The 24268-nt window shown below is 47.0% G+C and overlaps 1 protein-coding gene across 10 annotated transcripts in view; it reads left to right on the top strand.

Annotated features, from left to right (window-relative positions):
• CUX1 (cut like homeobox 1) overlaps window positions 1-24268 on the top strand; it is a 349990-nt gene that overhangs the window by 190945 nt on the left and 134777 nt on the right. For all 10 annotated transcript variants that reach the window (XM_055562796.1, XM_055562795.1, XM_055562794.1 and 7 more), the window contains 3 exons: window positions 846-924; window positions 17456-17593; window positions 21377-21500. In XM_055562796.1, the coding sequence (XP_055418771.1) occupies window positions 846-924; window positions 17456-17593; window positions 21377-21500 (341 nt within the window). The remainder of the gene's footprint in view (window positions 1-845; window positions 925-17455; window positions 17594-21376; window positions 21501-24268) is intronic.

The following is a 24268-nucleotide window of genomic DNA, read 5'->3' as shown; positions in this document are numbered from 1 at the left end:
AGTGTCCTACAAGTAGAGCATGTAACCGTGTGTGTTACATGTGTTTCTAGGAGGAGGGTCTTTGGTTTTCAGAAAATTCTTCAAGAGGACCTAAGGGCCCACAGGTTTCAGAACCTTGGAGTTTGAATGTGTTCCTCCCCTTTCTGTGTCACCTCTCCACCTGGTGAGCTGCTCTTGAGAACTCTGCTCAGATGTCACCTGTTTTATTGCTCAACTCCCATCCCCTTCTTGGTGTCCCCAGGACTCTGCTTACCGAGCACTTTCCTGGCTGGGATTCATTTATTTGTCTTAGTTGCAGCACACATGATCTTAAGTTGTGGTATGTGGAATCTTGTTCCCTGATCAGGGTTCGAACCCAGGTCCTCTGCATTGGAAGCACGGAGTCTTAGCCTCTGAACTACCCAGGAAGTCCCCTTGCTGAGATTTCACTACTCATTTACATACCTGTTCCGCAACTGGACCACGAGCCCCTGGGGCTGAGAGCTGTCCCTCTCTGCCCTGCCTCAGGTTCGGAGTCTGGCGTGTGTCAGCTCTTAGTCTATACTGGTGGAAGAATAGTCTACACTGGTGGAAGAAGGAAAGAGAATGTGTTCTCTTGGAGAGCCCCAACTTTGTTGGGCGATGGGACTGCCCTGCCTCGTTCCCCTTCAACGGGCTGGTGCCCGTGGATTTTTTCCCTCTCATGTGTTTGTAGACGTTTAAGAGGTTGAAGGTCCAGCATTTACATGAAGAAATCAGACTCCCATTTGCCATGGGAACTCAGTAGACATGCAATGATTATTAAATCACCTCTTGACAAATTTTGAGCTCTTTGTTCTTCTTGTCTTCCTCCCATTTCCTTTCAGATTGATGCACTGAGTAAAAGAAGCAAAGAAGCTGAGGCAGCCTTCTTGAATGTCTACAAGAGATTGATTGATGTTCCAGGTAAGTCCAGCAGTTGCAGCCCATCCATGGGCATTGTGTCTGGTGAGTCGGTGGGTTTCTGATGGAGCTGCCACGTTAGGCTTTGGTTTAAAATGCTGCGTGTTTCACAGAGAAGAAATAGAACCTGTGTGTGCACTATGCAGACGCCCTGGATGTTCACAGTTCTGGGCTGACCAATTCCGTGTTCAGGAATGGCTTCTATAGGGCACCTCGCATGCCTCGCTCCTCTCCCAGGTCATCCAGGGAATCAGTGACCTCTGGCCAAGTCTTTGACTTCATATCAAAGGGCAGGTGGTAACCCATTTAACTACAATGTGTAGGAGATGTTTCCTCTTTTGAAAGCAGTAAAGAGCCACAATTTTAATAACGCTTGCTACGGCATTCAGAGAAATAATGGCTCCTCATTCCTTATTTTAGAAAAGCAAGATGGAATTTAGAGCCCCCACTGCTCCCATCAACCCTCTGTCCCCAGGTGGTCCACTCAATCCATGGGGAGGTGACAGACACAATCACACGGGTCCCAACCCAGTCCTGAAAAGACTCAGATCGGAAAATGAGCCACTCGAATGCCATCCTCTGCTGACCAAGGAAACCAAATTACCACCACCCTCCCCACCCCGCCCACTAGAGCCGCAAGCGTGCCCTCATTAGGAATCCGGTGTGCGTCACCAACACAGCTAGAACTGTCTTAACAAAGCAAAGCAGAAACAAGTCTCCTTTGTATCTGTATTGTATTCTAATTCAAGTCCACTGAGGGCTTTGTGTCCCCTCTGGGAGCCAGAGGCCACACCAAACTAGGAGCAGGAGAACTCACTTAGACACTTGGGACAAGGAGCAGGGAGATCCAGATGCCAGGGTCTCGTTATGAGTTCTTGACCACATCCCTTGTTCCTCTGTGAACCTCAGTTTTCCCATCTGTAAAATGGAATAAGGTGGGGAAACAGCCTAGTGATGGAGAGGGATTGCCTTTGTTCTAACCCTTTTGCTATCTCAGGAGTTTATCCAGCTCTTAGTTCCAAATTCTAGCCTTTCAATTGTACCCACCTAGGGTTTAATGAACACTCTGACCAAGGCTCATGTGAAGCCTCTTCCACGGTAAATGAATCATTTGTGCTGTCCTTCTCAGGCATCAGCAGCTTGGTGGACCTGCTTGCGTTTTCTTGTGCCAGTGCTAATTCTGTTAGTGACTTAGTTGAAAGGGGCCAGCTTACTTTGCCTTTTGCCAGAGACCCAGAGAGCCTACAGCTCTTGTTTTCTAAATAACCTACACTCTTTTTTAAAAAAAAAGTCCAGTTTGTCCCTGGGTCCTCCCTTAGTGAGGTTTGTCCACTGGGAAGACACTTGAACAAGTCGTTGGGTTTCTTTGTCTGCAGTTATTTGCCATCTTCACTGCCTATCAATAGAAAAGAGACCACTTTTCTCATCAGCACGCCTCTTTACCTGAGCAGTCCTTATTCCATATACATATATAATTTTTAAGGAACTTTGATCATGAGTATATAGTTATATTCTGCTTTTTCCACTTAATGTTATTCCATCATCATTTTCCTTGTATTGGTGACATGCTTCATAATTATCCTTTTTTGGCTGGCAGTTTTAATTTAAGGTGGTGTGAGCAAATAACATTTGATGTTTTCTGTAATAATAAGAGTTCATCAGGGTATATTTGCATGCCACATAGATCACGTTTACCTGCCTCCCAGGTACTTCTTTCTTACAAATGCTGTGGTCTGACACATCTAACAAGTACTTGAAAAGCAGGAATGGAGCTTGGCGCTCTCAACCTGTGTTTTGAAGTCTGCTTATCGCTCAGATGAAGTAATAATGTGGCTGAGGCTTACAGGAAGGGCCTGGTCAATAGCAATGCATTTATTGACGGTCAGTCACATAAATGGGGAGAGTCGGAGGGCCTTAACTGTCTGTGGGCTCCAGGCTTCAATCCAGCCAAATGCAGAAACATAGGTGGGGTGTGTTAAGTTCTGGTTTCAAGAAACAACTTAAACTTCCCTGGTGGTCCAGTGGTTAAGAGTCTGCTTGCCAATGCAGGGGACATGGGTTTGATCCCTCTTCCCAGGTTGCGCTAGTGGTAAAGAACCTGCCTGCCAGTGCAGAACCTGTAAGAGATATGGGTTCAATCCCGGGGTCAGGAAGATCCCCTGGAGGAGGGAATGGCAACCCACTCCGGTATCTTTGCCTGGGAAAATCCCATGGACAGAGGAGCCTGGCGGGCTATAGTTCATGGGGCCACAAAGAGTAAGACATGACTGAAGTGACTTAGTACAAGGAAGATCCCACATGCCTCAGGGCAACTAAGCCTGTGCATCACAGCTACTGAGCCTGTGCTCTAGCTGACTGCGCTTAGCATCTAGATGATCCTTAGCACTCAGGGTTCATCAAACCAGAACATGCGCTTCAGAGGCCTTGGGTTTTTGTGGCTGGTACTAACGTCCAGAATGTGTTGGGTTAAGTAGCTATCCAACCAGCATCCCAAGCTCGACACACCCAGCCTCACGCATGGAGCAGGGGACCCCCTCTGCCCCAGCCCTTTCCCTCCCCCAGTGGTGCAGCTCTATTGTTCAAAAGAAGCATTGGGGTCACCAAGCTCCTCCCTCTTCTCAGCTTCCACATCTGAAATCCCAAGTAGCGCTATTTCTCCTTCCAAAAACCTCCTTTAGATCAAAGACACTGAGTAAACATTTAAATCCATGATTGTCCTGCTGTGTCCCCTGAACAGTTGATACCTCCCTTCTCACTTGTCACCAGATGTGCCTCATTCCTTCATCAGTTTTGAGGTTATTACCAGATACTTGTTATCAGAAACATCCTGCTACTGTGGCCAGTGTATGCTATCTTTCCCCCCTGCTGTGCCCCTTGGCTCCATGGAGCACCCCCGAAGCCCCATCAGCACTGAGGATGCTGTCCCCTGGCACGATGCTGAGTACCAGGGATGGAGCAGGGAGCAGGTGCGACAAACAGCTTCCTGTTCTTGTGGACTCAAGAGTCTGGTGAGAATGTGGGCATTCAAAAGTCATCACACAGATCATTAGTGAATTTTAGGTGTGAGCAGTGCTCTGAAGGCAGAGCCCCCGGGCAAGAGAGTGTAGATGGGGAAGGACAGGGCAGGGTCAGAGGTGGCAATGAGCCCCAGGGAGCAGGTGGAGGAGAGGGAGGTGATGAGAGTGGCCACGTACCATATCATCCACACCGGGACACCATTAGTAGTCCAAGAGCCCTGCTCGTCATCGAGCTGAGTCAGGGAATGCAGTGACTCAGGAGGGAGGGGCCCAGGCCGCTGGAGTAGATGAAGGGTTCTGGACTTTGTCTCACAGACAGACCATTGATGGATTTTAAACAGGGAAATGACGTGATCAGATTTGCATAACGAAAAAGTCAGCCTGACTGCAGTGTGGAAGCAGATCAGAAAGGGATCCCAGGTGGTATGGGAAGGGAGAGGTGAGGTCACTGGGTTTCTACTGGAGGAGGTGGACTTGGAGAGGAATGGACAGTGGAGGAAAGCTACTCAGATGGCTCTCACCCAGGACCCAGTTCATGCAGTGTTACTTCATCCATCTCTAAATGACAATACTGTTTATGTGGTTCTATCTGGTTTACAAAATTAAAAGGAAGACCAGCGAAAAGTGTGCCAAGTTAGCCTCCAGTCACCAATTCTATTATTGTTCCTCATTATTATTCTGGTTGAATGTGGCCTTTGCCTTTCTTGTCAACGTCATGGCAGTAGTAAAGTAGTTTTATATTTAGATTCGTAAAGTCGTAGTTTTACATCATCAGCCTAAATGGCTTCATCTGTGACTCTTATCACAGATTTTATATCATTGTTTATATGACCAACATACAAATAGCTTACACTTGCAAATATTTAAAATTTTTTATTTTAATAACCTCTGATAGGGATTTATATTAATTTGCTAATGGCCACTCACATGAGGAAAAGAATCATAGCCTCTGCCAGCAGCATGATGTGGAGCGGACACCGGCGAGGCCCCAGGTCGGGGAGTCCTCGGCAGCAGACACCCTGACCGGGAGGCTAGTGTCCTTGTGTGCTGGAATCTGTGTCTGTGGGTGAGAGCAGAAGTCAGCGACTGTCAACCACACTGACCCCAGCAGTGCAAGGAAAAGTTCAAGGTGTGCTGTTCCGAAGTACACACTCCCTCTGCCTATATTTCTGGGAGCCACGTGCCAGGCCCGGTACCACCCACCCAAGATGCAAATGCGGCTGAGAGGTGACCCCTGCCCTCCCTCGGATGGTGCGAGACTGTGGAGCGTCTTTGAGAGAATATCCCACAGTTAAAGCTGGTGAAGTAGGCAGCCTCCTTCCCTCACTGTAATGGAAGAAGTAAATGTCTCCACTCTTAAAGTGTGACCCTCTCAGATAGCTGGGAAAATTCTGGAATGACCTCCTCTTAAAGGCCCTTGCATAACTGGAATTTTTACTGTGTTCTGAGTAGAGTTACCATGGTATGCATAATCTGCCAGGAATTAACCTCATGTGGGTGACTTTGCTCTTGCTTCTTGATACTTTTTAGATTCTTTACAATGAGCTCGTCTCTATCTCTACAATCGGGGCAGAGGGTTGGAGGGAGGCAGGGTGGGAGCATACATTTATAAAATATTCAACTTCAATCTCAGTTGCTGAATAGCCCTTAGTAGCGGGTTAACCAGATAAGAACGTAAGCAGTAATGGGTGGAGTATTTGTCCACACTTAATAATTGGTATAAAACACAACTGTGCCTTTTCAGTCCCACAAACATCTCTGCAAAGGTTTTTTTTTTTTTTTAGAAGTTCCTAGAAAGAAAAGTGTTGGAGAACTGGGCAGCGGTGCTGCAAAACATCTCTGCCCTGGTGTAGAGTCCATTGGCAGAGTCTTTGCTGGTTCTCATCATCTTCTGGGTTCTCTCTGGGCCCCTCCCACCCCAACACCAACAGAGAGTCATCGCTCAGTCCTTGCTAAGACATGGTTTAGGCCCTATAGACCCAAACCCTTCAAACACAAAGGCAGTGCCCAGAGGGGTTGGTTTTAAGATTTAAATCTTAGGGAGCCCATGATGAGACGCTTGTGCTCAGGCGTGTCCGACTCTGTGCAACCCCATGGACTGTAACCCACCAGGCTTCTCTGTCCATGGGATTCTCCAGGCAAGAGTACTGGAGTGGGTTGCTGTTTCCTATCATTACCAGTGATATAAAACACTTACGGACTCGGGAAACTCTGCTGGAGCACAGTGTTTACTGACTGGCCCAGCTCACTTCATTCCCCTCAGATGACTGGCCTGCAATCAGAAGTAGAAAGTGTTAGTTTTCAGAAGTCTTGAAAGGGCACCAGCAGAAGGGAGCCCGTTTTGGAGGCTGCTCTGTTTGCAGCACCCACACTAAGATGCCCCTGCTCCTGGGTGCTGCTGCTTTGGGGCAGCGGGAAGTTTGCATCAGGATTTAAGAAAACCGTCTCTGCTGGAGAAGGTCCCCATTGGCCTCACATCTGAGCATCCAGAAGTAAAAGAGGACCATCATCCGTTCTGAGAGCTGCTTTTTAATTCTTTTCTGTAAGAATAACAGGGCTTCCCCAATGGCTTAGTGGATAAAGAATCTGCCTGCAACGCAGGAGACACTGGACACACAGATTAAGCCCTTGGGTCATGAAGATCCCCTGGAGAAGGAAATGGCAACCCACTCCCATATTCTTGCCTGGAGAATCCCAGGGACAGAGGAGCCTGGCAGGCTACAGTCCCTGGTGTCGCAAAGAGTCGGACACGACTGAACAACGAAACAAGCACATAAGAATAACGGAGCGAGCAGTCCTTTGTGCCCAACAGGCTGTTTAAAGTGAAGACATGCTATCAGTTACCGGAAGCGCTGTTCAGTCTTTTTTCCTTTCTGTCTGTCTTTTTTCTTCCTGTCTGTCCCCTGATGAAGGATGCATAGTAAGACTCCTGGCCAAAAAAAAAAAACCAGCGAAGTCTTACAATCTGTTAGAACTACCCCCTTGCTTCTCATACCAGGCTTTTCACTGACATGCATCTTGGTGGCATTTTTGAAGGCCATGTGATGTGGCCACCCCAGCCTGCTCCTGGGAGGCTGCTCCAGTCCGGGTCTTCTAGGCTCCCGGGGTTGGCAAGCAGCCCACGGGTGCCCAGGTCCCTCCAGAGAGAACTCTAACCTCGGAGCCTGATAGCAGGAGCCCCTTTGCATGTTTTCAGGTTACCTTCCTGAAACATCTCCATTCACATGTGAAAATCAACCACCGGCTCCATGACAGGACAGGAGAGGGACGGGGCCTCAGCTGTGGAGTGAAGCTGTGGGTTGCAGGTGCCCCCATTCCCCCTGCTGGGCTGCAGGACCAGAGCTGGTCTGAAGGGGCCAGGGGGTGGTCACGCTCTGACCAGTGCTGAGGTGACTGCAGCTGGAAGAGGAGGCCGCCTCTCCACCCTCCTCAACCAGCCTGAAACAAACTCGGGGCCCGAGGAGCGGAACATTTGCAAGCCAAGCAAGAAGCTGCACACGCACTGAAGAAAGGCCAGCCTGAGAAGATGGGCATCCGAGGCGCTTGCCACCCCACCTTCAGGGTTCTCCCTCTGGACTCCTGTCCCTGGCCCCCAGCCCAGCTCACTGGTGGCGACTTGGTGACTTGGCTTGCAGTGGGGGCGGGGGTGGCGTCTTCCCCCCACTGCCATGACTGGGGTGGTCCTGGCACACGCGCTATCTAGACAGCTTCTCATCAGTTGCTCATCAGCATGCTAATTGCTGTATGACTAATTATGCCCTGAATTCCAGTTGATTTTCTTAATGAGACAGCTGGGTTAATTATGTAATCGTATGATTACATTAGCCCAGAGTGCCCTGGTGGAGGGAGCGTCTGCTGCGTTCTGATGTCGTCACAGGGTTGGCGCTCATGGGCCGCATCCCCTCCTCTTCTGCACACAGGTGGACTGGGGTCCAGGGGGTCAGTCTTTGCAGGTCTTTGCAGTCCCTCACAACAGAAGCAGCCAGCATCCCGCTGCCCTCCTGCACACACACCCTAGCACCCCGCCACCCGATGGAGTCAGAGCCCCGATTCCCAGCCCCACAGCTCCCGTCCTGCCATGTGGTTGTGGTGCCCTCTTCCTCCTCCCAGGATGTGCCTGCCTCAGGGCTGTTGGTGTGACAGTGACCAGGGCGTCCACACCAGTGTCCCAAATCTCTGCAGAACCACACTGGTCGTTCTACATAAGGTCAGAGCAGCCCAGACGGGCCCCACCCTTATTCCCAGCATCCCCCTTACAGGTGCTGTTTCACGCCTTTCTTCAGCCCTGATCTCCACACACCTTACATTTCACTGAGAAGACACATGTGCTCAGAGGACGGTGGCATCTCCCTCCACAGGCCAGTTCTCTCATCTGAGAGTCCACTGTGCCCACAGAACCCACCTCCGCCATTATGCTCCTCTTCAGACCCTCTCTCCCTCTGCAGGAGTGTGGGTTCCCCAGACTCTCCCTGGGTGACTCTGACTCTGTTAGGCTTGCAGACGCCATGTGGCCACAGGAGAGCAGCTGGTCCCCCACAGCACTACTTCCCACCAGAAATTAGATGACATCTCCCCGCGCCCCCCACTGCCCGCCACCAGAAAGTAGATGACACCACCATGCACACAGTGGGTTTGGCCACAAAGGCAGGGGTCAGCCTGCTCTCCTTTCCCTCTCTCACACCTTAGAGCTATTAGTGAGTCCTGCTGACCCAGCCTCCAGGATGCAACCCAAATCTGACCACTCACCCCGTCAGCCACCCCTAATCCAAGCCTCTGTTACTTCTCACCCCCTTGACTCCACCTTCTCTGTCCATTCTTTCTACAAAGTCCACGGTCTGAGTGGACTTTCTGAGCTACTTTTGTTCATGTCCCCCAACAGTAAAAAAAAAAATTCAAATTTGTACCCCCCAATATATACTATTTATTTATTTAAATGATGTACATGTGTCATTACAGCAGTGTATGAAATAATTGCCAGTCATGTACTAAAAACAGAATTTAAAGGATGTGATGAAAACTCAAAAGGACTTAAAATGTACATTTTATTAGCAGTACAAAAAAACATTTTGCTCTCAGTAAAAAATACATATATTTTAAAATCAACCGCATTGAGGCATAGTCTGTACACAATAAAACACCTGTTTTGTGTACAATTGGATACGATGGCCAGTCAGACAGTCAAGGTACAGAACACCCATAACCCCTCAAAAGTTCCCTCACAATCTCAAATGCCAGCAACCTCTGATGTGCTTTCTGTCAACCCCGGTTAGGTTCATCGTTTCTGGAGTTTCACATAAATGGGGTCCTTGGGTAGGTACTCTGATGCATCTGACTTCCTCCACTCAGTGTGGTGTGTTGGGGGCTATTCGTCCACATTTACTGGGGAGCCGTGTTTCACTGTGTGGATGTATAACAATCTGCCTTCGCATCCACCTGTTCATGGACTTTTGAACTGTTTGCGGCTGTCGTGAATAAGCCTGCTCTGAGTGTTGATAGACAGCTGTATGTGGACGTCTGTTTTCACTTCTCTTGGGTAAATAGCTAGGACTAGAATTCCTGGGGCACGGGGTGGGCTGAGCTTGACAAGGAACCGTCGAGTGGTTTTCCAAGTACTTGTGTCGCTTTAGCCCCCTCCCGCCACGCGCGTGGGCTTCCAGCTGCCCCCGTCCTCCACGCCGATTGTTGGTGTCAGCGCTTTAGGTGTTAGACGTTCTCGTGAGTGCAGAGCGTGTTTCGTTGTGATTTTAACTTGTGTTTTTCTCAGTGACTAATGATGCTAAATTTTTATTCACATGCTTTTGGACCTTCATAGAACTTCACTTCTAAGGCATCTGTTTAAATCTTCTGCCCATTTTTTAAACTGGGTTGTTTGGCCCACTGTTGAATTCTAACTTTTATATAGTCTAGATACAAAAGTCCTCTGTCAAATATATTCACTGCAAATATTTTCTCCCAGTTTCTGGTCATATAAAGAGCAGAAGTTTTTATTTTACTGAAGTCCAGCTTATTATTTCATTGATCTGAATGTCTATCCTTATGTTAATATCATATCTTGACTCTTGTGCCTTTTTACTCAATTTTGAAATCAGATTATATATAAGTCCTTACCTTTGATCTGTTTTTTTTTTTCAAAATTGTTTTGATTCATTGAGTTTCTTTGTAAATTTTAGACTTGACTTGTCAATTTGTACAAACAAGCCTGCCAGGATTTTGATCTGGATTCCACTGTATCTATGGATCGATTTGAGGGAAATTGACAACACTACTGAGTCTTCCCAGGAGTCTTTTTTTATCTGGCTTTTAAGACTTTCCTTTTATTCTTCTTTTCAGTAATTTGACTGCTTATTGGTGTTCTTTGCATTTATCCTGCCTGGATCTTGTTGAGTTTCTTGGATTGGGGGTTTATAGCTTTCTTTGGAAATTTTGCCACTTCTTTCAAATACATCCCTCACCCCTTTTGGGGACATGTATGTCAGATTGTTATTGTTTCACAAGTTGCTGAGGTTTTAGTAACGTTTTTTTTCCAATCTCTTCTCTGTGCTTCTATTTAAATAGTTTCTGTGACTATATCTTTGGATTAGTTCTATGATCTTTTTTATTTTGCAGTGTCTAATGCTTAAGCCATTATAGGGAATTTTTTTTTTCATTTCAGATATTGTATTTTAAGTTCTAGAATTCCATCTGGTTCTTCATAGCTTCTATTTCTCTCCTTGTTCTGTTCATGTTTTTCTTTAATCCTTGAGCATGCTTATAATAATTGTTTAAGTCTTTGTCAGCTACTTCCATTGTCTCTTATAATTTCTGGTTCTGTTTTTATTAACTGATTTTTTTCCCTTCTTTGCATGTCTAGTAATTTTTGATTGGATGTTGGACATTTTAATTATTAACTGGATTTTGTTGTCTTTCTTAACAGTGTTGAAATATTTGGGGCCGGCAGTTAAATTACTTGCAGATCAACTCAATTATTCAGAGACATGCTTTATGCCTTTGGGGACAGGTCCAAACTAGCCTTTACTTTAGGATTAGCTTAGCCCTCCACTCTGGTGTGGCCCTTTGCTGTCTTCCACTGAATGTCCTGGCTGTTCAACAAGCCTCTATTCTCAGGCCAGTCGTAACTCAAAAGCCTCCTAACACTCAGCAAACTCTAGGATTTGTTGACTTAGACCTTCCTTGCAGTTCTTTGCCGAGCCTTGTGGAGTTTCACCTGATATGTACGTATGTACCTTATCTTTTATCAACAGATTTTAGATTACTCCTCTGCAGATTTCTCTCTTTCTCTGCATATCTCCTTCCTTTCCAGTGCTCTGCCCTATAAATTCCAGGTACTTCAGCCTACTGGTCTTCTGAAGTCTATCTTCTCAATCCAAAAGACCATTATGCTCTGCTTGGGTTTCCCCCTTGCCTGTGCTGCAGTCCAGGAAGTATTTCCTGGCAGAAAGTCAGGGTGATCATAGGGCTCACCTTACTTGTTTCCCTCTCTCGGGGATCACCGTCCTGCTCTGCTGGTTGTCCAACATCTGTAAATGGTGGTTTCATTAGACTGCCTAGTATTCTGGTTTATGGCCAGAGGTCAGGTCTGGTGCCAGTTCATCTGCCATAGCCAGCGGTGGAAATCTCCCAAGTCCTGTTCATTCTGTTGTTGGTTTCAATGGCTGCCATAAATGGCTGGAAAAGATCCTCACAAAGATACATAGCACCAAACCAAAGCAGTACATTATTAGCAATCTTTACAAAAACATGATTTCCACCTTTGAAAGCTGCATACCAGTTATGAGAAAATATTAGTTGAAGTTCAGCTAGTACATTTTTATTTACCTTGGTATTCAATTTTTCTTGCTAACTAGTTGGAAGATATTGTATTTTTTATATTATCAACAAATAGATTTGAAACTCCTTTTGACAAATATTTCTTCAGGTTTGAGTTAATTGATAATAGGTAACATCTGTTGAGTGTTAACTCCGAGCCTGGCAGTGTATACACATATTATGGTAATTAATCCTTACAACAACTTAATGATATTGGCACAATATTATGGCACATTATTATGCCCAATTTATAGATGAAGAGAGTACAATATGGAGACATTAAGTAGCTTCTCTAAGGTTGCACATCCAGTAAGTGGCAGAACTGGGATTCAATAGCATGTAGTATGGCCCACACTCCAAACCATTTCTCTCTACTCCCTCTTGTTTGATATGAGGCACTGAGTTTTTTTTTGTAGACAATGTTGTCTTTGCCCATAAGTTTATGTGACGATGGGAACATTTCCAAATATCCGCTTTTAGAATGCTGTCACTGTAGACGAGTTTCATTCAAGAAGCAGTTTTTTCCCCCCACTAAGTATTAAAACATCACATTTACTTCGAAGGCATAGATTATGTGTTTATATTTTTTTAAATGTCTGCCAGGCAGCATATTACTGATAGCCATCTGCCATCACAGAACAGGGCAGCTCATTTAGAACTCTTAGCTTTTTAAAAGAAAATTGTATAACTCATCTTTAAGCTTAAAACTCTTAAATACTTTGCAGCTAGAAAACCAACAAACACTTTCATGGCACTGCAGTTTCCCTCTCATGCCGCAGCGGCTCATCTTGCAAGAGTCCTATTCTCTGAGGGCTATGTCCGTCACAATGGAATTGAATCCAAACTCAGTCCCTTAGCTCACACTATTTTTATGAGACTGTCACACTGCCTACCGTGCAGCAGGGCATCTCCGACACAGTAATTTCAGCTCTGAAATTCAGTTTGATCCTTCTTCATATTGTCTCTCTCCCTCTCTTTTTTGTTCATATCTTTCTTTAAATCTTTGCACTCAGGGCTCCCCCTCTGGCAGCTTGTCCTTTGCCACTTCCCCTTCCTTTCATCATACCTCACCAGCTTCTCTCTAGGCCTTATATATGCCTCCTCACGCTCACCCCTGGAGCCCTGCATGGCCATTCCCTCTACCAAGAGTCTTCACATTCTCTCCTCTTCAACATCCAGATCTCAACCCCAGGGTCACCCCCTCAGAGTCCCTCCCTGTCCATCTGTCTCCAGGACCCATTTGCCATTCTCCACACACTGTCTCCTCTCATCTTCACGCTTGGCAGTACTGAAAGCACCCTGTTTTGTTTGGTTTTGCTGTCTGTCTGTCTCCCTCACTTCAGTAGAATGTCAAGTCTTTGAGAACAAGCATTTTGTCTTGTTCACCGTCATGTCCCCCCAGCACCTGGCACAGTCCTGATGTCATAGAGTGTGTACATGGGTGCCAGCAGTTGGACTGAACTGTTTCTGTGGCTGCGCCTGGCCCTCCCCTGCTTCTAGCTCCATACTATTCCTTCCATGTGAATTTACTGCCCCAAAGTCTCCATGGGTCTAAACTCTGGCTCTTAAAAAAAAAAAAAAAAAAGGTCTCCTTTTCCTGGTTTCTCCATCTGGAAATGGTCTTCCATTTGGCCCTTCTTGCTTTACATTTGTTGTTTGTGAACATGGTTTATCTCTGTGAGGTTGGGCCTGCCTGATTCACCTGGACGTCCATCCCAGTGTCTTACCCAGAGCAGACAGATGCTTAGGACAGACTTGTTATATTAGTACTTGAAGAGACAGTATAATTTAGTCGGCTGCTGGTCCAGGAAGCAGAAATCTTAATTAGACTTTTGCATACCTGTTTGCCTGGCCGACTTCTCTCCTCCCCGTGTTCCCTGGGTGAGACGCCAGTGCCTGACATGCTGCAGGGCCCCCTCCCCACCGACCTCTGGCTGTGACGGCTAGAATTAATGAGATAATGTCCCATGTACTTAGGCGAAGGTGCTGAATACATGCAGGCAATGGTCTTGTTGTTGTTTGTTATAATTACATTCTTTGAGTCCTGTGTTGCATAATGAGCTATAACATGCCTCAAAGAGCGTTTCAGGAATGAACTATGAGACGGCTGTAGAACACTTGGCAAGTTTGTCACGTCGGGAGCATGGCAGCGGCAGTAAAGCACGTTGACTGGGAGGTGGCAGGGATTTTGTGTGTTCCTGTTCCATGGATGGGTGTGTGCTCTCACCTCCCCCAGACAGTTCCCTAATGGAGCTGCTGAGACGGGCGGCTTGTGACGTTCAGAATAAGACCTAACAATACTTGTGTGGGGTTTAAATGGCATTGGAAATCATTAACGAGACAAAAAGCTATGATTTCCCCTAGATTAACATGCAGGCTGGGGTTTGGCATGCCGAAATTCATTGTTTTGGTCTCTAGCCCAAACATGCTAGAGTCATTATATTGTCATGTGGTAATTAGCTGTTCCTTTAATACAAGTAATAAAAATTAAGCCTAAGAGGTACTTTAGCAATGCCTTTTACATAATCCAAAACAATATTCAAATGCTGTAGGCGTTGAGTCATTCAACTGTACTGTAGTAAAGTTTGAAGTTTAATGCATAGAGATGTTTGAATCCAGTTCATTCTTTATTCTTTGACCAGTTTTGCTACTTAGGCGTTAACCTTTAATCGTGTTAAATTAAATATACATGCCATAATGAATAATTATGAGCGTGCTAGAATTTTCATTTACAATATAATGCTTTGAAAATTTGTCTAAAGGTCCTAGTTACCCTTCACTTGACAATGTGCATGCTATTTTTATATGTCACTGAATTCCTTGCTGAATCAAATGAGGGAAACTATTTTTTTATTCGAAGCAGATACAGTGGGTCCTGGCCTCTTAAAAGGAATGGACTGGAAGAGTTGTCAACAGAAATTTTGGGGATGGAGGGCAGTGTACTAGCTTAGCTCTTTAAAAATATAATTTGGACTGGCAGTTGTGCCGGGAAACCTACAGGAGTTGACATTCATAGAATTTTATAGAAGCACAGTGGTTCTCCTTCTCCTCAGTTCTTCCCTGATCTCTGTTTCAAGTTCAAGTTGTCATCGTACATGGAGGGAGCCAAGGGCATGCTGCTTTATCTCCTTTAGGCCATTTGCCCGGCATCAGACCATGGTGGGAGAGGAGAAGGGCGTGGGAAGGTGTCCAGGGAAGATACTGAAATTTAAAAATAAAAAACTGCACCTGAAATGTTCTGAGGATGTTCATTCTATAGTATTATTACCACTCCTACTTACAAGGAACCATATCCCTGAAATAGCTTTTGAGATCTAATTTAATATAAATATTTTAATGCTGATAAAAATAATCATGAGAGGCCACGAATGAGAAAGCAGTGATGTAGTCATAAGCTGTATATACGCACAGAATCGGTGCCCAGCCACTGGGGTTTCATGTGATGGACGGTGTTGGACACTGTACTGAACGAGCCCTGGGGCCTGAGTTTTGTAAACCCCACGAAGACACTGGCATCTCAGAGCGCTCCTGGCTCCTGGTGGCTCTGCCAACTGAGGCATGGTAGGCCGAGTCCTCCCTTCCAGGAACCAGGGGTGGTCTGAAAAATTAACGGCACTGGTATTTGAAAATTAAGTGAGCGCTTGAATATATACCCTTGTTGATCCACTGGGCTCGGTGTTTAGCATTCCTCACCCAGAGACTAAATCTTTGCAGCCGTCTCACAAGTGATGCTGGCGTCCATACCAGAAATATCTTCCGTAATCTCTTCTAAGCCCAGCAGACTCGGGTATGCTTCTGCTCTGACAGGGCCCGAGAGTCCTAGAGGAAGTGCCCCACTGGGGCCCAGCAGGTGGATTATAAGTGCAGCAGAAATAAAAATAAAGACCCAGTTGATGCCAGAAGAACATTTAATATCTCGCCATTTTGTGCTAAATTAATGGTAAAGGCAAAGACCTCACTAGTACCGTAGATTTCCATGTCCACAGTGTCCGATTTTAGGTCCAAATCCGTTACAGGAACTGGAACCCCTTCCAGGGCCCGAGAGTGGGCTCTTGTCTAACACTCGGAAATGAATTTTCCTAGGAGACACACATGCTGACAAAGCAAGAGACTTCACTGGGAAGGGACACCCAGGAAGAGAGCGTCAGGGTAGGGAGCGAGGAGAACTGCTCCTCCATGTGGCTCACAGTCTCAGGTTTTATGGTGAAGGGATTCCTTCCCAGGTTTCTGGCCAGTCATTCCAACTCAGCGTCCTTCCTGGTGGTGCACACTTCGCTCTGCCAGGATGGATTCCTACAAGGATTCTGGGAGGTTGGTAGGACGTATGGATTGGTGTCTCTCCTCTCCTTTTGACCCTTCCTGAATTCTTCCAGTTGGTGGTAGCTTGTTAGTTTCTTATCAGGACCTCCTGTTGTAAGATTATTCATGTCAAGTGGTTACTATCATGCCTGGGCCAGGATGGGTGGTTTCAGTCAGTGGTTCACCTAATTAATCCAGTTTTTTTGTAAGGAACATGATGGTGGATAGCACATTGAATTGTCTGCAAGGCCTCTCATACCTGGCCTAGATCTCCATTCTCCTACTGTTTGTACATAATTCGCAGTGTGGTGGCCTCCTGGCAGGCTGGCTCAGTGGCCCAGTACAGGTCACCATGGCTTGGTCACCAGGTATGCCTCTCGCAAAAGGCACAACCACCGTGAGCAGACACTCAGGGTTCTCCTGTCTTCAGATCACCAGCTAGTAAATCCTGACTGTCTCCTGAGCATGCTTCATCAGTTAAAGGATGACCATGACAGAAAGTGGTCCTGTCCTGAATAGGGGATCATCTTACAAGAGCCCCCCTCAGGGGACCTTCCTCATTGGAAGGATGATCACTGATTGCACAGATCTAGGTCCGAGTTCTCTCTGCCCCTTGTTGCTGTTGTTGCTAAGTCATTCTGACTCTTTGCAACCCCATGGACTACAACCCACTAGGCTCCTCTGTCCATGGCATTTCCCAGACAAGAATTCCAGAATGGGTTGCCATTTCCTTCTCCAGAGGATCTTCCCGACCCAGGGATCAAACCCATGTCTCCTGCATTGGCAGGCAGATTCTTTACCTCTGAGCCACCAGGGAAAGCCCTCTGCCCACTAACCAACTGGAAACCTGGACGCATCACCCTGCCTCCCTGAGCTTTAGTTCCGACTTGAGCGAAAAGAAGGAGATACATGTCACACATCTTTCTCCCAGGATTGTCCTAGGGCTCAAATGAGAAAATGTCCGTAAAAAGTGTTCTGTGATGAGCAGACGCTCTCTGGGCAGCAGCTCTCATTTCCAGCTTCACAAGAATTATTAGAAACCTGAGGCTTTTGGTGCCTTCTCCGAGCGGGTGCTGGGAGATTTTTCTGGGCTCCCCCACTGCCCCTGCCCACCCCACCAGCCACCGTGTATATCTCTCACTCTTCCTAGCAGATCAGGGAATGAAAAATCCTTCAAGTGTCACACCAGGCCAGGGCATTGGGCAGATCCCAGGGAGTCCTGGTCAATCTCATCCCATTCTTACGCACTGGATTCTACCTGTACGTCCCTTAGTGGCTGCAGAGATGAACCCTGTCCACCCAGCGGGGCCCGGGGAAGCTGACGGCCTGGGAGCCAGGTGACCTGCTCCGAGCCTCTGCAAAGGTGGCTCAAGTGTGTCCAGAGGAGGGTGACCCGTGTGTTCTTCTTGCAGATCCCGTTCCCGCGCTGGACCTTGGGCAGCAGCTCCAGCTCAAAGTGCAGCGCCTGCACGACATTGAGACAGAGAACCAAAAACTTAGGGAAACGCTCGAAGAGTACAACAAGGAATTCGCTGAAGTGAAAAATCAAGGTTGGTGGAAGATGTATTTGTTCCTTATGTTTTCTTTTCTTCTTTCTTTTTTCTCCTGTTCCTTTTTTTCTTCTCTTTCTTTCTTTCTTTTTTTTTTAATTGATTTACCCATACTGTTGGGACTAGCTCTGATTGTCACCTATGTCATAGAGTCCAGGTGGGGCAAGAATCGGAGTCATTACAGAGAGATAATAATAACACTTAGCTATTGAGAAGGAAAACTTTTCCTCCACACTATGTCCACATATGATTTTATTGCCTCCCTGATGGGACTGATCAGGAGTCTTTAAAAATTCTTCCTGAAGCATTGTGTGATAGGGTCTGCCTTTAAAAGACGGATGTGTTGCCTGCAGGTGGCACCTGACAGCCAGCCAGCTTATGGTCAAAGGGCCACATCCAGTAAGTGGTTTAATAATTGCTGCCGATACATTAAGGCTTTAGATGAAGGCTCCACGTCCCCACACTTAAGAACCCCCGTGTCCTCGTCAGGGTCACCTGTTCATAACGAATCTAAAGGAGGAAAACAAAACTTAGCCTCTTGGTGTGGTTGTCCAGCTGTCAACAAGGAGAGAGGGCAAAGGCTGCCTGGCTTTTCCTGCCAAGGAAGACCGGAGAACTCTCTCCTACACCTAAGATGCAGATGCGTCCCAGTTCAGGCTTCCTTGTCTCAGAGAAAAGCGCCGTCCCATCTGACAGCCGCGGCGGGTCTCAGCCAAGTCCAAGTGGAAATGGGCCTCTTTGGTTTTGTCTGGGGTAAGGATGAGGAAGGTGACAGAAAAGAGAGCAACCTGCTTGAGGGACTTCCCCTGAGGGCTGCAGAAGGAATTACTTGATGACAATTTTTAAAAGCATCCTTGAAGGACTTCCCTTGGCAGTCCCAGTGGTTGAGACTTCGCCTCCCAATGCAAAAGATGTGGATTTACTCCCTGGTAGGAGAGCTAAGATCTCACCTGCCTCACGGCCAAAACAGAAAACAGAAATGATACTGTAACAAATTCAATAAAGACTTTAAAAATGGTCCACATCAAGAGAAATCTTTTTTTAAAAAGAAAGAAAGGCTTTTCTAAGAAAAATTTAAAAATTAAAAGCATCCTTGGGTTCTGAGACCTTTGGACCCAAGCTGGCGAGGAGGGATGGTCCACGGAAAGGACCCAGGAAGAGTCAGGAAGGTCCAGGCCTGGACAGTGAGGCAACAAGCCTGAAGACCCCTTCCTGGGGGACGCCCCCTCGTTCTGGCCCCACAGGGAGTGGAGAGGCTGTGGACTGGAGGAACAGCTCAGTCCTACTGGGGAGCGAGGTGTGGACTTAGGCGGGGGTGGGGGGGGTTGCGTCCAGTGAGAGAAGTACTCCCTCCCGGCTCTGGTCAGAATCACCCACGCTCAGGGGAAAGAGAACCCGGAAATTCTGGTTCTGATGTTTCTGAAGCACCAACCCAAAGCAGGGGGGCACTTGTTGTTTCCTTCCAGCGACCCCTGCCATCTTATTTGGACCAATCCACCACCTGGGTTTCCTTCAGTATGATTTGGTTCTGGTGAAAGGCGTGTGCCCCCTCCCCACCTGCCTCATCACCCACCCCACCCCAGGGGGCCAGTTGCCCAGTGTGAGGCCATCACCTCCCCCAAAAGTCTCACCTGATGGGCATTTTCAAATGAAATGCAGAGCCCAAGGGTCTTCCCTGGCAGTCCAGTGGTTAGGACTCCACACTTCCATTGCAAGGGGCATGGGTTCAATCCCTGGTCGGGGAACTAAGATCCCACAAGCCCTGAGGCGCAGCCAAAAAAATAGAAACAGAGAGCCCATGCCTTAAGAACAAAGGCTCTGAGGCTGGCAGACCAGGCCGGGGGTTCCCTTGGTTGCCACCACTTCGCAATGGGAGCAGAGCTCTTGAGTGTCCTCTGCTCCTCCACACTGCTCGCCCTGCCCTCCGCCTAACCTAACCGCATCCCTACCCCAACCCCGCTCCACTCACACGGAGGGGCACAACTGGAACACACCCAGGGCAATGTCCTGGCCCCGGGCCCAGGTGGCAGAGGAGGGACAGAGGCTCCAGCACAAGTCACCCTGGCTTACCAAGCAATCCCCCCGGGGTGGGGGTGGTGAAGAGACCCCATCAGACAGAGTGGAGCTCCCAGCTAGTGCCCCAAACTCCCCTGGAAGGAGCATAGATGGGTCAGGGGCTGCGCAGATGTCTCCAACCCATTGTTCAAAGCAGAGATGCCGCCTGTTTACAGCCTGTAGACTGTCGACTAAAGAGAATATGCAGGTGTTTCCAGAGGTGACCTGTCACGTGTCCGTTTTGGACGCGTTCCACTCCCACCCAGCCTGCGCCCCTTTGCTCGTGTATCACTAACCATTGTGATACATTTCTTCCAAGCCTCAAACACTCAGCCCAAGGGGCAGGAAGCCCCCTATTCGTCTCTCAGATGCCTTGCCAGGGTCATTGGTCTTAATTCCCTCTCTCCTCCTCTGAGTAGATCTCCCTGGTTCCATTGAAAGAAAAGCACCAGTTTCTTATTTTAACAAAAGAGCTTCTAGCTTTTCTCCATAAGTCACGTGGGCATAAACACCCGGCTGTCAAGCTCCTGCCTGGGCCAGCGTGTCCGTGCAGCTCAGGGAGTGGAAGCCAATGTGAGTTACAGCCCAAAGGGACCAAGGCCACCAGTCCAAGCACTTACACGAGCAGAGACCTGGCAGGCGACCTTGTCACGTGAGCCTGGGGCCCTGTTGTCGCAACCCCTTCATGGCCTCACCCTACTCAGCCTGCTGAGCGCCCACCATGTCGGGTACTGGGACCATTAAGGCACTCAGTCCTGCCTCCTATGTGATGGATCCTCATCTGAGCAAGTGTAGTCCCTCAAGGACTTCTCTCACCTTGGAACTGGGGCTGCAGTACTTGGCTGGGGGCCGGCCAGCACCCCCAGCGGGGTGGAGGTGTCCATGCCGAGGCAGGTAGAGCGATGCTGCCCTAGCCACCAATGGGTCTGAGTTAGGACCCTGCCCTGTTCGTTGCATCTGCTCTTGTGTTCCCATTTTGGGCCCATAAACACACACTTGGTGGAGAGCAGAGCCCGGGCTTTCCGGGGGGCCCTGCCACCAGGTACCACGGGGCTTCATCTCACAGCATCGCCACCTGGCACGCGCCCTCCCTCCAACGTGGCTCCCTTGGGCCCTAAGTCATCCACGCTGCACATGCAGCCCAGGTCTGCCAGACTGTGGCCAGGGAGGAGGGTGCTCTCAGCACCCAAGCTCCGGAACTGGTCCCTTCCAGCCAAGGAGACGTGCCCCAGACCCACTTAGTGCGCCACGTGTCTCATCACTCGTGAAACAGCAGGGCTGCAGCCCACAGCCGGGGAGGTCTGTAGGCTTCTTCCAAAATGTGCACACAATTATGAACTGTTTTATTTGTAAGAAAGTACTTAAACCTACACTAAAACGTTATTAATCTTCCCTCAGTAGAAGACTAATTTCAGATTCATCAATACGATGATATTATATTTTAGCATTGATTCCCCCCCCTTCTTTTTCTTAAGTTGGATTAGAGAGACATAGTTCTTCTTCCCAGCAAAATCCATTGATCCTCCTCAACCTAAATGTTTAAAGTTCAATTTAACATTTAGGGAGTAAAAGGTCTCCGAAGGGACTCGTAACCATTGATTTTGTGTCAGGGTTGAAGAGCTAAAGTTTAAAATACACCGATCCTCCTAGGTTACGAAAGCCTAGTATATATAGCTGTGTGGAACCATGCTTCTCTTACTGGAGTTTTTTTTTCCCCCCCTTCTGCAGAGGTTACGATAAAAGCACTTAAAGAGAAAATCCGAGAATATGAACAGACTCTGAAGAACCAGGCTGAGACCATAGCTCTCGAAAAGGAACAAAAGTTACAAAATGATTTTGCAGAAAAGGAGAGGTGAGCACGTTTTGGGGTCTGCAGGTACCCATGTGCCGATGTAAGGTTTTACTTGTTTATATCACAAGTTTTTATGTTGTTGTTGTTAAAGCAATCCTGTGAAACAAGCCCAGGTTGGAAATCAGAATCCTAGGGGCTCTAAGGCAGTAGCCTCCAAACTTTTTGGCACCAGAGACTGGTTTCATGGAAGATTGGTTTTCCACAGAATTAGGGAGGTGGGGATCGGATGGTTTCAAGATGATTCAAGCACATTCCACTTACTGTGTGCACTTTATTTCTCTTATTATTAAACCGGCTCTACCTCAGATCATCAGGCATTAGATCCTGGAGCTTGGGGATCCCTGCTCTAAGGCACAGTTTTGTTTGAAAACCATAAGTGTCCCTTGTTCTGTAATTTGTAAGATGGGCTTGAGTGAAGTGTACCAGTCTCTCCCCCATTGGGGAATGGTGTCTGGTGGTCCAAGGGTGTGTCTGTTGGGGCTGTGTGAGGCGGAACTTGAGCACAAAGCTTGTGTGGTTGACACATGGGGGTTGTACCCCAGGTGAGATGAAAGGGGCAGGACTGTCTCCTGCTGCCTGTCCTCTCTAGGAAGCCCTGGGTGACCCCAGGCTCCTGCTACCTTCTTCAGTGGAATGTTAGTATTTTAACATCTCCCTCTGTCTCTGTCTCTCTCACACACACACACACAACATCTTGGTTTGTTGGCACTGGTATCAGTAAAATGTGTTCATGCACCATCTAGGGGTTGTGAGTGTTAGGTTTCCACTGGCCTGCTTCACCCAAAACTTTGCCACAAATAACGAGTTGGATTTTCAGCTAGTGTGACGACTTAATGAAAGTTAGATTTCCTGTGAAAACCATAAGGACTGTTGAAGTCACCAATTCAAATTGCACAAGTCAGGCTCTCAGAACTCTGGTGAAGCCAAAGTGTAAAAATTTCAGCCTGCCGTGGAGAATCATGAGACCATTAACGAGAGGCACTACATGTCTGGTTACAAGTGAGAGGCAGGCCCATGATGGCATCCTGTGGCTGTTTCCCGTGGACTGGGAAGCAGCTGCTTAGACTTCCATGAGGTGGGCCGGTGGAGCTCTCAGGCATCACCAAGGCCTCTCTGGGGCACCGTGAAGCTGGCTTCATTTAGAAAAGAGGAAGAATGCCTGCTGCACTCACTGCCAGGCCCTCTCGGGGCATCGTCTCACCTAGTGTCCAGCACAGAGCTGCCAAGCTGACGGTCTCATTTTTCAGGTGGAGAGACCAGGCCTCAGGTTAGGGACCTGCCCCCACTCTCCCACCCAGGCACCCAGAGGTGGGGCCGGAGCCCAAACCACTGCTGCACCCTGGCCTCCTAAGGTCCTTGCTGCAGCACCAAAGCCAGTCATTCAGGCCAAGCCCAGCTCTGCAAGGAACGCCGCACCCATACTGCTGGGAGAGCCCCACAAAGTCAGGGCTCAGAAGGACGAGTGGACTTTTGACCCAGCAGAAGTGGAACTGCTGCTAAATATGTCTCCTCGGGAAGTACTTTATGCCCAAAGAGATTTCTCACCCTATTACTGAAAATTGGGGGACAGGGGACATGTAAGTCATTGAAATGCCCTGCCAACAAGAAATGGATACATAAGAGATAGTTTTGTTGAATTTGCAGTAACCCCAGAAATGTACCTGGCATAATATGAAGTGAAAAACGCATAGTACAGAATTATAGACAATGTGGTTACATCTGCACAGAGCAAAGTCATGCTTTATAGAAGTGTTACAATAAATTCCTATAGAAATTTAATATTATTAAGTTGGTTTTTCAAATTAGGTTAAAAGATTGATTATATTGAAAGATACAAATAGTTGACCACTGGGGGGTGGGGGATAAAGCTAGATCTTTATCTCATTCTTTACCAAAAAATTGAAATGGATTAGGGTTTAAATGTCAGTAATTAAATCATATACATATGGGAAGAAAACATGGGCATTTACTTTGTTTTGAATGATTTTGGAATGGAGAAATCTTTCTAAGCATAAAAGAAAATTTATATAAATATGACTGCCTAAAATTTCATACAGACTTTTAAAAACAAATAAAGATGAATAACATTTTTATACCATCAAAAAACTGGGAAGAAATATTTGCACCACATAAAAGAAAGGGCTAATTTTCCTTACATACAAAGAGCTCTTACAAGTTAATAAGAAAAAGTCAGCACTACAAAACATGGGCAGAGGAGAGGAACAGACAGTTCATACGAAGAGAAATTCTCAGCTTTATTCCACAATAAAACTAAGTTTAATTTTATCCAGTGTTGGCACAGCAGAACACTCGAATGTTGTTGGCAAGAGTTTAAATTGGTGAGGTTCTTTTTGTTGGAAAGTTTCTGAATATCTATCAAAACAACAAAAACAATTGCACATACCCTTTATTAGTTCCTCTGAATTTTATTCAACAAATTCACTGTCAGAATTATGCAACAATACCTATGATGATCACTGTAGAATTGTTTAGTAGAAAGAAATTTGATAAGTCATCTAAATGCCCAGAGAAGCTGAGTGGAGTCAGTTATTTAATAAGAATGGGAAAGAGCTATATATGCTAGGGTAGACTATTTCCACAGTACTGAGATAAGTGGAAAAGCTAGCTACAGGAGAACACGTGTGCCCTGACCCCTTTTGTGTGAAAAGAAAGGGTTTTCTGTTTATATACATTGTAATATATCACATCTGAGTTTATATTATGCTACCGTACATTATATATTACATTGTATTTCTATAAATAAAGAA

Source organism: Bubalus kerabau, chromosome 23 (assembly GCF_029407905.1).
Source record: "Bubalus kerabau isolate K-KA32 ecotype Philippines breed swamp buffalo chromosome 23, PCC_UOA_SB_1v2, whole genome shotgun sequence".
NCBI classification, from domain to species: Eukaryota; Metazoa; Chordata; class Mammalia; order Artiodactyla; family Bovidae; genus Bubalus; species Bubalus kerabau.
Note: the sequence above shows the minus strand (reverse complement) of the source record. Positions and strands in the feature narration are given on the sequence as shown.